Source organism: Pristiophorus japonicus, chromosome 17 (genome assembly GCF_044704955.1).
Source record: "Pristiophorus japonicus isolate sPriJap1 chromosome 17, sPriJap1.hap1, whole genome shotgun sequence".
NCBI lineage: Eukaryota > Metazoa > Chordata > Chondrichthyes > Pristiophoridae > Pristiophorus > Pristiophorus japonicus.
This window is the reverse complement of record NC_091993.1, coordinates 112,500,867-112,514,543: the sequence shown is the minus strand read 5'-3', so window position 1 is coordinate 112,514,543 and position 13,677 is coordinate 112,500,867. Positions and strand designations below refer to the sequence as shown.

The window sequence follows — 13,677 nt, the reverse complement described above, 5'->3', positions numbered from 1 at the left end:
TTTCTTTCGACAAGTAAATTCTTTTTTTTTAAACCACCGGGACCATGTATTTATTATGTTTTACTCAACAAACCTATCCTTTGTACATTTCCTAGCTCCGTAACTTATCATCCGAATAAATCCACACCTGCGTTTCTAACTTAAAATGTCTTAAAACTTCCCACATACAGGACAACACTACAAAGGATTAGCTAAAATAAACAGACACTTACATTCCTCTTCCAACCAGGCTTTCAGAAACATGACAACATAAAAATTTCTTCCGCAGTCACAAAATCACACAGGCACTTCTCATTTAAAACAGACGTTCACAAAAGTCTCTCTTCTTTCCTATTAATCTTTTTTTTTAGCAGGCTCTATTCCTCTTCCATACTTCACTTAAGACAATCACCGTCAGTTTTTTTTTATCTTAGCTTCCTATGTTAATTTACATGGGCTCGCAGTATCAAGACCACAGCCTTTTTTTCTTTTTGACTTTCCGTTTATTCTCCCACCATTCCCTTTGCTTTGCTGGTAGTTCCTGAGGATTCCACCCTGAGCTAATCATTTTTTCGATTAGCTTCTTTTGTTTTTCCCCCAGGTGGCGGGTAAAGGACCCTTCTGGTCCCCACTCAAGGTTACTTGTTTTCATGGCCATTCCTGGGTAGGACTAGTACCGTTAGGAATCTACTCTGAGGTCCGCTTCCTTCCTAGCGCAACTTGGAGTAGACCGTCTCCTAGGTACTGTCAGGTCACAAGTTCTGCTGTTACACAAACTTATACAATTCTTAAAACGCGTTTAAGCAATTTCCCGCAGTGCTCTACGCCTCCTTAACGACTACCTACCACCGCTCGGCCCGTTGGTCCGACCCTGTTCACAGGTTTGGATTCCGTTAGCCGCTGTACACCGCTTGGTACTACCCCGGGGTATTTCAAATTGCACTACTGGGTCCGGAAGATGTCTCTCGGTATCACGATCCCACGGTCTAAGTGTGTTCCCTACGCCTACGTGGTTCCTGGCCGTCACGTGGGACAAAAGTCCTCTTAAATCAGGCTCAGGCTAGGCGTTTGAGATATTAGACCGTCTCCTCGTGTCGATCAACCAGCTTCCACCTTCCGCACCCTTTATACTTAAAAATCGTTTTTTTATACTCACCCAGATTTTTTCCAAGGGCGTCCAGCGACTCCGGGGAATCCTGCCGGCTATGCCATTGTTAGCGTGAATGTTTTCTCAGAAGAAACACTCAACACTCAGAGTCGGCTCCAACGCCAATGCAGCCTTTATTAACGCTCAGCGGGGAGGAAGTCTCAGGACTGTATCCAGGCTTCTCTCCACTGAACAAAGGGTTTCATGGATCTTTATATGTTTTACAACAATTTACTACAGTTACATACAACAGTTTACTACAGTTACATTAGACCAATAGCGTTAGTCTCTAAACGTAAAGTGGCTCATGTGTTGCCAAGAGATGTGTTGCTAAGGGGTGTGTTGCTAGGGATGACTCATGTGTCTTGTAACATGGCCTGGGCGCCTCTTATCTTACTGTCCTTGGATGCTGGCATTGGGTAGCCTCCTTATTAGAGTTACATATTCGGTTCTTGTCAGCTCGGGCTGATTCATGCCCTCGTTATGTGATGTAGGCCCCTCTTATCTCTATTTCTCGGGGCTCTGCTGTGTGGAGTTATAATGGTTTGTTATAGTTATCTTGTATCCAAAGCATTCCTGGCAGTGGGCCTCTCAGGGTTATTGCTCGGTCAGCCTCAGTCAATAGTTCACAGCTTGACTACCTGATTTCCCATCATGCCTGGGCAGCCATTTTATGTGTGGCCACTTTAAACTTCTATGAGTTTAGATATATTCAGCAGGTGCCTACTTCCTACAGCACCGCCCAAGCCTGGAAGGGACTTTCCATTTTATGTGGCCTCCTCTTCACGTTACTAGATCTGTCTCGTGGGGAGAGCTTCATTTTCTTTCTGCTCGTCACCGGGGTACACCATGTTGCTCCTGGTTACGTGACTGAGGGTTAATAATGCTGAGACACAAAGGACCAACAATTTACAAAATTGAGACAAGACTGGGAAGGAAATGGACTAGGGAGGAAACAATAAGGAAGCCACAGATTTTCCAGGGCCGAATGCATGTGCCTGCAGCCCAGGTTCAACAAGTGAGTGTTAATTCTATGTTTAAATTCCTGAGTACAATTCAGATGGACTTAGTTAATAACTCCTCGATTGTCGGCATGGCCATTCTTTCTTGTGCATTAAGCTTTATATATATATATATACTTTTTTTTAATGGCTAGCATTTTTTCTCTTTTCTTTTGTTCTCAAACTTTATTTTTCATAAATATAAGATAGCCACTAATGAATCCAATAAAGATTTTGGGAGAAGCGTCTTTACCCAGAGACTGTTTAGTTCGTGGAACTCGCTACCACAGGGAGTAGTTGAAGTGAATGGTATAGAGGCCATTAAAGGGGAAGTTAGAACGGTAAATGAGGGAGAAAGGAATAGAAGGATGAGCTGATAGGGTAGGAGCAGGCTCGTATTCACTGGAGTTCAGAAGAATGAGAGGGGACCTCATAGAAACGTTTAAAATTCTGACGGGGTTAGACAGGTTAGATGCAGGAAGAATGTTCCCAATGTTGGGGAAGTCCAGAACCAGGGGACACAGTCTAAGGATAAGGGGGAAGCCATTTAGGACTGAGATGAGGAGGAATTTCTTCACCCAGAGAGTGGTGAACCTGTGGAATTCTCTACCACAGAAAGTTGTTGAGGCCAATTCACTAAATATATTCAAAAAGGAGTTAGATGAAGTCCTTACTACTAGGGGAATCAAGGGGTATGGTGAAAAAGCAGGAATGGGGTACTGAAGTTGCATGTTCAGCCATGAACTCATTGAATGGCGGTGCAGGCTAGAAGGGCCGAATGGCCTACTCCTGCACCTATTTTCTATGTTTCTATGTTTCTATGTTTCTATGTTTCTATGTTTCTATGTTTCTATGTGTGGTGCATAAACACCGGCATGGCCTGTGTCTGTGCTGTAATGTAATTTTTCAAAGATTTTGCAACATGACGCATGTTAGCAAAAATATTTTATAATAAATTAATATCGGGAGGGTTATTGTAGAGGTATAATGTAATTTGAAATATGAATAATGCCTCTTCAAATATTAGGGACAATGTTTATCTTCCCATTTCCACATACTCCAGAATCTACACAGAACGTACACCGGACACACTCAAATGAGGATGCATCACGTCGAGCCTCTAGTCCATCTGGTGAAATTTTGAGGTATTCACTAACGTCATTGCTATTCAACATTGCATTGATGTGACTGAGATTTACTTTCTCGTAAGTGAACTGCCTTTTCGGTTTCAAAAACAAATTATCCAGGCTCCATTGTGCACAGAAGCCAACCTGTCATTTCAGGTAAACTGTATGATTTACCCAAGACTCCAACATAAGTAGTTAATCACTAATACACGACTCAGAAGGCAGGTGCCCATCTCCCAACTGTTGAAGTGGTTTCTTGGGCTGACTTTTAGTTTTTAAGTGTTGTTTTATTTCTCCGACTCTGCAGCAAACTGTAGTTTCTGACTGGAGTGGTGGCTTTCGCTCTGATTGGGGTAAGAGATTCCCTAATATTTCTACTTACCCACTTGACTTGCTACAGATTCGGAGATGGTAGTCCGCCACGGAATCATTGAATCCTACACCGCAGAAGGAGGCCATTCGGCCCATCGTGCCCGTGCCAGCTCTTTCAAAGAGCTATTTAATTAGTCCCACTCCCCTGCTCTTTGCCAGTAGCCCTGTATTTTTTTTCCTTCAAATATTCAGCCAATTCTCTTTTGAATGTTACTGTTGAACAGAAGGCCATTTGGCCTTTGCGTCTGTGCCAGCATTTTGTAAGAGCTATCCAATTACTTTCCTATTCAAAAAGAAAAGTAAGACTTTCCATATCTTGCCATTAAGTTGTACTCTGTAGCAACTTGCCCAGTCTCTCAAAGTATAGAATCATACAGCACAGAACGTCATTCAGCCCTTCATGTCTGTGCCGGTTCTTTGACAGAGCGATCTGATTAATGCCGATCCCCCCTGCTCTTTCCCCATAGCCCTGCACATTTTTAATTTTAAAGTATTAATTAAATTTCCTTTTGTATATTAACTTTAAATTAATAAATATATTAAATATTATATAGAAAATTATAAATCTTCATATAGTTTGCTCTCCTTTCCCAATCCTGTACCAAGACTATTTTAAAGTTTTTGTTGAATTCCATTGAGAAAATGTTGCGCTTTTTTTGAGTGATGGCATATTATGGATTAAATTGCTCCGTACTTTCTGAAAGGCACTGTGTGGGTCTCGTATAGTTAAGTACAGACATTTTGCAGCACTAGGGAGGCTTAGCTTAAGCAGGAAATCACCAAGACATTTTAAAGATACCATAAATATCTGCCTCGAAGTGAAGTAAGTACGGTCATGGTGATACATCGGAGACTGTTCAGGTTCTACAAGTACCTACTGGTGAACATTGTCAACACAAACCCCAAGGAGTCAGCAAAGGAGTGGCTCTTGCCATATCAGCCGTGCCTCAATGGGTAGCACGCTCGCCTCTGAGTCAGAAGGTTGTGGGTTCAAGTCCCACTCCAGAGCACAAAAATCTAGGCTGACACTCCAGTGTAGTACTGAGGGAGTGCTGCACTGTCAGAGGTGCCGTCTTTCGGATGAGACGTTAAACCGAGGCCCCGTCTGCTCTCTCAAGTGGCTGTAAACGATCCCATGGCACTATTTTGAAAAGAGCAGGGGAGTTATCCCTGTGCCGTGGCCAATAGTTATCTCTCAATCAACATCGCTAAAAGAGATTATCTGGTCATTATCACATTGTTGTTTGTGGGAGCTTGCCGTGCGCAAATTGGCTGCCGCGTTTCCCCCATTACAACATTGATGATACTTCAGAAGTACTTCATTGGCTGTAAAGCATTTTGGGATGTCATGAAGGGCGCTATATAAATGCAAGTCTTTTCTTTTGATAAACGTTGGAGTTCGTCAATGAGCTTTACCCAGTATAAGGGGAAGCATTCCTTTTACAGGGAGGTCTGTAATAACCTGGCACAACTCTGACTCAGAAGCAAGCATCCCGTAATAATCCGATTGCATGATCCATTTCTTGTTTCTTCACAGTTTTTCCCGCAGTGTTCGCCTCGAACCTTGTGCGTCATGAGATTATCGCTAACTACAGTCACCTGTTTACTGTGCGTGGGTCAAATGGCAGTCTCCAGCCGTACATACTAATTGCCCACTTGGATGTGGTTCCTGTGTTGGAAGAAGAATGGGAGGTGCCACCGTTTTCCGCAGAGGAGCACAATGGCTATTTATATGGACGGGGAACATTAGACGACAAATTATCCGTTATGGTATTGTTTCCAGTAGCTTTTTGTACAGCTCATTTTTGTCTCGATGTCATCTGGTTTAAAGCACACTCAACTCTGAGGAATACAGTACTTTCCATTGGAAATCTGCTGTCAGTCCGTAGAATTTTCCAGTGTAGAAAACTGGAGAACTCCACGTCATTCTTTATGGCAGAAAAAATATAGCTGCACGGGCTGCCCAGTTAAAGCAAACACACACTGTACTCATTACTTACCAGTACACAACGGACTGGGTTTTATTGTGGGGATGTTGCAAACAATGAAGTGTTCCGGTTTTACTACTGCAGCAATAATTCAGCATCCTTTCACTGAAGGTCATTGCAATGATCTGCCCAGCAACCAAGCCTATGCTGTGGTACAGAGTTCATCATCACCCCCAAGACATTGTGATTAAGATCAGAATATCCCAATGCTGGAAAATGTAGCAACAAAGTCACTGCCCATCCCATGTCGTAGTTTGTACACCAGCATATCAATGAGCTATTGATCACCAGGGCCCCATCAGCCTGATTTTACTACATTCTTCCAACTTTCACATTGTATAGCATTCAACTGGGAGGGTGGGTGGATGACGTATTTGTTCCCAAATTTCCCGGCTCAATTTTCCCCAAAGCAGTTTTTTGGTGTACTCGAAGAGTTACACCTGTTCTTTTGGGGTCCAAGTACGGCAAAAAAAAAAATCAGCCAAGTTTCCCCCCTTTGAATTCTTCATTTTGGCGCCGCCTAGCCTGTCATTTAGTTTTGGGGGTGGAGCCCAAGGTCTGCGCCAGAAAGGTCAGATTGCCATGGTAACCAGGGACACAATGCGGGCTGAAGCTGGAAAGTGAAACATACAGCAACCTGCACAAGCGCATTACTCATTGCAGCAACTTAGCGCCATTAAATGATTAAAGTGTAATGACAAAAGTCTATCTCCCCGCCCCCTTCTCCCGATGCCGGTGCCGGTCCCCGCACCTATCCCTGGCCAAATGGCCTCCTCCCTCCCGGTCCCCACTCCGAACTGTGCTCGAAAGGCTTCCCACCCCTCCCCTCTCCCACCCTCTCTCACCTCTCTGCTGCTGCTGTCTGGGCTCTGGACCTGCATCTGCTGCACTGATTTACTTATCTGCGCCAATTTTCTTAACTCACCAGTAGATTTTTCCACAGAGGCCACATCCGCCGTCCGAAGCAGAATTGGAGTAAATCGGAGCTGGCCAAACTTGCTTAAATGGCCAGAATTGGTGCGGGTGGCAGCTTACCCGTGACACAAAAAAAACAAACCTAAAAAAAATTGTAGCTAATTGACTAACGCTGGCGCACATTGCTTGGGGAAACTTGTATTTTTTAACTTGGGCCAGAAAAAGTGACACGCGACAAAAAAAACGGCATAAATCATTGGTGAAAATTGAGCCCGGAATTTTGAGTCAGCTGCCAATATGCACGACACTGCATCCTATGTCGAATCACAGAATGGTTACAGCACGGAAGGAGGCCATTCGGCCCGTCGAACCCCTGCCGGCTCTCTGCAAGAGCACCTCAGCTAGTCCCACACCCCCGCCCTTTCCCCGTAACCCTGCAAATCTTTTACCTTCAGGCACTTATCCAATTCCCTTTTGAAAACCACAATTGAGTCTGCCTCCCCCATCCTTTCTGGCAACTCATTCCAGATCCCAACCACTCGCTGCGTAAAAAGGTTTATCCTCAGATCGCCTTTGGATCTTCTGCCAGTCACCATAAATCCGTGTCCTCCGCTTCTCGACCCTTCTGCCACTGGGAACAGTTTCTTTCTCTCTCTCCACTCTCTGTCCAGACCCCTCATGATTTTGAACACACCTGTCAAATCTCCTCTCATTCTGACTTTTCCCCGCTGCTTCCCCTTATGTGAAGGTGCTGGGCCTCCCCACAGCAGGGTAGCAATGGTCGGGGCCAGTGCCACAAGGGGCAGATGATCAAGCCTACAGCAGTGGCATCACACATTGGTACTGCACTGTCACCTTCAAGTGGGATGATATTAGACAAGAGATTTCAGAAATTTAAGGGACTTTGTTCACGAGGGGTGAGAAAGTTAAGGGGTGACCTGGTGTACAGAATTCGGAGCAGCAATGTTGGGGTAAATAGTGATAGACTGTATGCACTGGTCAGCAAGGTAGTAACGAGAGGACATTCATTTAAGATAATCACGAAGAATCCGAGGAGTTTGGCAAACGGAGAGAGGTTGGTTAGAATGTGGAATTATCTGCCAAGTACCATTGAAGCAATGCCCATAAATCCTTTTAAGAGGTATTGATACTTGCTCGAAAAAGAGGAATGTTAAAGACTATCCGGCTCAAAGTAGATGGCTCGGTTGAAACTACAACATTGACACGTGGCCTGTTGATGTGATGTAACATTCTATGATATGATGAGAGAAACATGCCCACTGTAACGTGACCCAGGTTAATATTCATACCTTACATGTAGGTCGGAAACTCTTTCGTGACAAACCCCATGCTAAAACTTGCATGTTTTTTCCCCAGGGAATTCTCCAAGGCCTGGAATTCCTTTTGGAAAGAGGCTACAAACCTGGTCGGTCATTCTACATCGGACTTGGACATGATGAAGAGGTAACTCAAAGCCAAGTGCACAGCTTGTGGATGGCTGGGTTATCAAAACCGTCCTTTTATTCATTTTGTGGCTGTAACAAGCCCTTTGAGGGTACTTAATCACTCAATCAACATCACTAAACCAGATTATCTGGTCATTATCACATTGCTGTTTGTGGGAGCTTGCTGTGCACAAATTAGCTGCCGTGTTTCCTGCATTACAACAGTGACTACACTTCAAAAAGTACTTCATCATCAACTGTAAAGAAATCTTTTTCTTTCTCTCTCTCTCCTTTTTCTCTCGTGTTCTCTCTCCCTCTCGTGTTCTCTCTTTCTCACTCCCTCCCCGTCAGTATCTAAATAGAGAAAGGACAGGTTAATGATTCGGGTGTAGCCCTTTCATCAGAACTGAGAGATAAGAAAGCTCTTCTATGGAACTGAACAAGACAAAGGTGGGGGGCACACAAAAGGGGAAAGTTCCAAGACTGAGGAGTCCAGTCACAGCTGAGTGGCAGGCGTTTATAAAAGAAGCCAAAATGAGGTGAAAACCAGTGGATGATATAAATAGATCATGTCCGCGAGGCAATGAAAAGGCTCACAAGGTTGTGAAGGTAAGCATGTGTCAGCTTGGCTCTGTGATAGCACTCTCGCCTCTTAAGTCAGGACGTTGTGGGTTCACGTGCCACTACAGATTTGAACACACAATCTAGGCTGTCGCTTCAGTGCAGTACTGAGGGAGAGCTGCACTATCGGAGGTGCCGTGTTTTGGATGAGATGTTAGATTGAGCCTGTTCGGCTAGACTTAGAAATTCCAATGGGACTTTTTGAAGAAGAAGAAGAGAGTTCGCTCAGTGCCCTGGCCAACATCCCCTCCCAAACCAACAAACCATATAGAAAACATAGAAAATAGGTGCAGGAGCAGGCCATTCAGCCCTTCTAGCCTGCACCGCCATTCAATGAGTTCATGGCTGAACATGAAACTTCAGTACCCACTTCCTGCTTTCACGCCATACCCCTTGATCCCCCAAGTAGTAAGGACTTCATCTAACTCCCTTTTGAATATATTTAGTGAATTGGCCTCAACTACTTTCTGTGGTAGAGAATTCCACAGGTTCACCACTCTCTGGGTGAAGAAGTTTCTCCTCATCTCGGTCCTAAATGGCTTACCCCTTATCCTTAGACTGTGACCCCTGGTTCTGGACTTCCCCAACATTGGGAACATTCTTCCTGCATCCAACCTGTCCAAACTCGTCAGAATTTTAAACGTTTCTATGAGATCCCCTCTCACTCTTCTGAACTCCAGTGAATACAAGCCCAGTTGATCCAGTCTTTCTTGATAGGTCAGTCCCACCATCCCGGGAATCCGTCTGGTGAATCTTCGCTGCACTCCCTCAATAGCAAGAATGTCCTTCCTTAAGTTAGGAGACCAAAACTGTACACAATACTCCAGGTGTGGCCTCACCAAGGCCCTGTACAACTGTAGCAACACCTCCCTGCCCCTGTACTCAAATCCCCTCGCTATGAAGGCCAACATGCCATTTGCTTTCTTAACCGCCTGCTGTACCTGCATGCCAACCTTCAATGACTGATGTACCATGACACTCAGGTCTCGTTGCACCTCCCCTTTTCCTAATCTGTCACCATTCAGATAATAGTCTGTCTCTCTGTTTTTACCACCAAAGTGGATAACCTCACATTTATCCACATTATACTTCATCTGCCACGCATTTGCCCACTCACCTAACCTATCCAAGTCACTCTGCAGCCTCATAGCATCCTCCTCGCAGCTCACACTGCCACCCAACTTAGTGTCATCCGCAAATTTGGAGATACTACATTTAATCCCCTCGTCTAAATCATTAATGTACAATGTAAACAGCTGGGGCCCCAGCACAGAATCTTGCGGTACCCCACTAGTCACTGCCTGCCATTCTGAAAAGTACCCATTTACTCCTACTCTTTGCTTCCTGTCTGACAACCAGTTCTCAATCCACGTCAGCACACTACCCCCAATCCCATGTGCTTTAACTTTGCACATTAATCTCTTGTGTGGGACCTTGTCGAAAGCCTTCTGAAAGTCCAAATATACCACATCAACTGGTTCTCCTTTGTCCACTTTACTGGAAACATCCTCAAAAAATTCCAGAAGATTTGTCAAGCATGATCTCCCTCCATGCTGACTTGGACCTATCATGTCACCATTTTCCAAATGCGCTGCTATGACATCCTTAATAATTGATTCCATCATTTTACCCACTACTGAGGTCAGGCTGACCGGTCTATAATTCCCTGCTTTCTCTCTCCCTCCTTTTTTAAAAAGTGGGGTTACATTGGCTACCCTCCACTCGATAGGAACTGATCCAGAGTCAATGGAATGTTGGAAAATGACTGTCAATACATCCGCTATTTCCAAGGCCACCTCCTTAAGTACTCTGGGATGCAGTCCATCAGGCCCTGGGGATTTATCGGCCTTCAATCCCATCAATTTCCCCAACACAATTTCCCGACTAATAAGGATTTCCCTCAGTTCCTCCTCCTTACTAGACCCTCTGACCCCTTTTATATCCGGAAGGTTGTTTGTGTCCTCCTTAGTGAATACTGAACCAAAGTACTTGTTCAATTGGTCTGCCATTTCTTTGTTCCCCGTTATGACTTCCCCTGATTCTGACTGCAGGAGACCAACGTTTGTCTTTACTAACCTTTTTCTCTTTACATACCGATAGAAACTTTTGCAATCCGCCTTAATGTTCCCTGCAAGCTTCTTCTCGTATTCCATTTTCCCTGCCCTAATCAAACCCTTTGTCCTCCTCTGCTGAGTTCTAAATTTCTCCCAGTCCCCAGGTTCGCTGCTATTTCTGGCCAATTTGTATGCCACTTCCTTGGCTTTAATACTATCCCTGATTTCCCTTGATAGTCACGGTTGAGCCACCTTCCCTTTTTTATTTTTACGCCAGACAGGAATGTACAATTGTTGTAATTCATCCATGCGGTCTCTAAATGTCTGCCATTGTCCATCCACAGTCAACCCCTTAAGTATCATTCGCCAATCTATCTTAGCCAATTCACGCCTCATACCTTCTTTAAGTTCTGGACCATGGTCTCTGAATTAACTGTTTCATTCTCCATCCTAATGCAGAATTCCACCATATTATGGTCACTCTTCCCCAAGGGGCCTCGTACAATGAGATTGTTAATTAATCCTCTCTCATTACACAACACCCAGTCTAAGATGGCCTCCCCCCTAGTTGGTTCCTCGACATATTGGTCTAGAAAACCATCCCTTATGCACTCCAGGAAATCCTCCTCCACCGTATTGCTTCCAGTTTGGCTAGCCCAATCTATGTGCATATTAGTCATCCATTCTAACTGCTGCACCTTTATTGCATGCACTCCTAATTTCCTGTTTGATGCCCTCCCCAAAATCACTACTACTGTTTGGAGGTCTGTACCCAACTCCCACTAACGTTTTTTGCCCTTAAGTGTTCTGCAGCTCTACCCATATAGATTCCACATCATCCAAGCTAATATCTTTCCTAACTATTGCATTAATCTCCTCTTTAACCAGCAATGCTACCCCACCTCCTTTTCCTTTTATTCTATCCTTCCTGAATGTTGAATACCCCTGGATGTTGAGTTCCCAGCCCTGATCATCCTGGAGCCACGTCTCCGTAATCCCAATCACATCATATTTGTTAACATCTATTTGCACAGTTAATTCATCCACCTTATTGCGGATACTCCTTGCATTAAGACACAAAGCCTTCAGGCTTGCTTTTTTAACACCCTTTGTCCTTTTAGAATTTTGCTGTACAGTGGCCCTTTTTGTTCTTTGCCTTGGGTTTCTCTGCCCTCCACTTTTCCTCATCTCCTTTCTGTCTTTTGCTTTTGCCTCATTTTTGTCTCCCTCTGTCTCCCTGCATAGGTTCCCATCCCCCTGCAATATTAGTTTAACTCCTCCCCAACAGCACTAGCAAACACTCCTCCTAGGACATTGGTTCCGGTCCTGCCCAGGTGCAGACCGTCCGGTTTGTACTGGTCCCACCTCCCCCCCAGAACCGGTTCCAATGCCCCAGGAATTTGAATCACTCCCTGCTGCACCACTGCTCAACAGACTATTTTGTTGTTCAGTTGTGGGACCTTTCTGTGTGAAAATTGGTTGCCCCACTTGCCTACATAATAAAAGTGACTACACTTCAAAATTAGTTCGTTGGTTGCAAAGCACTTTGGGATGTCAGGAGGACATGATAAGGCACTGTATAAAAATGCAAATAGGTTGTTGTATCCCAATGGAACTGGTGTGCATATTTAGTTGTGTGTCTCTAACTGCTATCACCATGAAGTGACCAAACACAGCAAACGTAGGGAAACTTTTTGAGAGTGTAATGTGCACCCAGTTAGTGCAAAAAGATCTTGCTTGAGACCTCGCTACGAAACCCGCATCAGTCCCAAGACATGTTTAGATGCAGAAGAGAGGAAGTGTCTTTGGACTTTAGATGTCGGCTGTGGCTCAGTGGGTAGCACTCTCGCCTCTGTGTCAGAAGGTTGTGGGTTCAAGTTTCACTCGAGAGACTTGGGCACAAAAATCGAGACTGACACTCCAGCACAGTGCTGCGTTGTTGGAGGTGCCGTCTTTCAGATGAGACATTAAACAGGGGCTCAGGCTGATCTCTCGGGCGAATGTAAAAGATCCCATGGCATTTTCCGAAGAAGGACAGGGGCATTCTCCCTGGTGTCATGGCCCTCATATTTATCCCCCAACCAACATCACTAAAAGAGCAGATTGTCACGGTGCTGTTTGTGAGATCTTTGCTGTGTGCAAATTGTCTGGTGCGTTTGCTACATTTCAAAAAGTGCTTCATTGGCTGTAAAATGCGTTGGGGCATCCTGAGGTTGTGCAAGGCGCTAGAGAAATGCAAGGTTTTCTTTCTTTCTGTTCCACAGGTTGGAGGAAACCATGGCGCTCGAAACATAGCCACAGTTCTGCAGTCCAGAGGAGTGAAGCTCTCCTTCCTCCTGGATGAGGGCTCGGCTATACTTGACGGAATCATACCAGGATTGGAGAAACAGGCTGCAGTGTAAGTACCTCCGCCCCCAGGTTCCAACAAAATCTTCAGCTGGTTACATCGAGCATGTTCTGTTGATTGCCAGAGGAAAATCCTTTGCATGAGGAGGCGATGCCTACATCAACACAAGATGTAGAATTCCTTGGTATGTAATTAACTGCTGATTATTTCTCAAAAGACTCATAGAAATTTACGGCACGGAAGGAGGCCATTTCGGCCTATTGTGTCCGCGTCGGCTAGCAAAGAGCTATCCAGCCTAATCCCACTTTCCAGTTCTTAGTCCGTAGCCCTGTAGGTTACGGCACTTCGAGTGCACGTCCAAGCATTTTCTAAATGTGCTGAGGGCTTCTGCCTCTACCACCCTTTCAGGCAGAGTTCCAGATCCCCACCACACTCTGTGTGAAGAAATTTCTCCTCCAATCCCCTCTAAACTTCCTACCAATGATTTTACATCTATGCCCCCTGGTTGTTGACCCCTCTGGCCAAGGGAAATAGGTCCTTCCTATCCATTCTATCCAGGCCCCTCATATTTTTGTACACCTCAGTAAGGTCTCCCTTCAGCCTCCTCTGTTCCAAAGAAAACAAACCCAACCTAGCCAAGCTTTCCTCATAGCTAAAATTCTCCAGTCCAGGCAACATCCT

General features: G+C 44.8%; 1 protein-coding gene across 1 annotated transcript in view; it reads left to right on the top strand.

Moving 5' to 3' along the window:
* Nucleotides 1–13,677, top strand: part of LOC139227933 (N-fatty-acyl-amino acid synthase/hydrolase PM20D1.2-like) — a 97,186-nt gene that overhangs the window by 16,872 nt on the left and 66,637 nt on the right. The window contains exons 2-4 of the mRNA XM_070859087.1: nt 5,164–5,396; nt 7,907–7,993; nt 12,914–13,047. Of these exons, the coding sequence (XP_070715188.1) occupies nt 5,164–5,396; nt 7,907–7,993; nt 12,914–13,047 (454 nt within the window). The remainder of the gene's footprint in view (nt 1–5,163; nt 5,397–7,906; nt 7,994–12,913; nt 13,048–13,677) is intronic.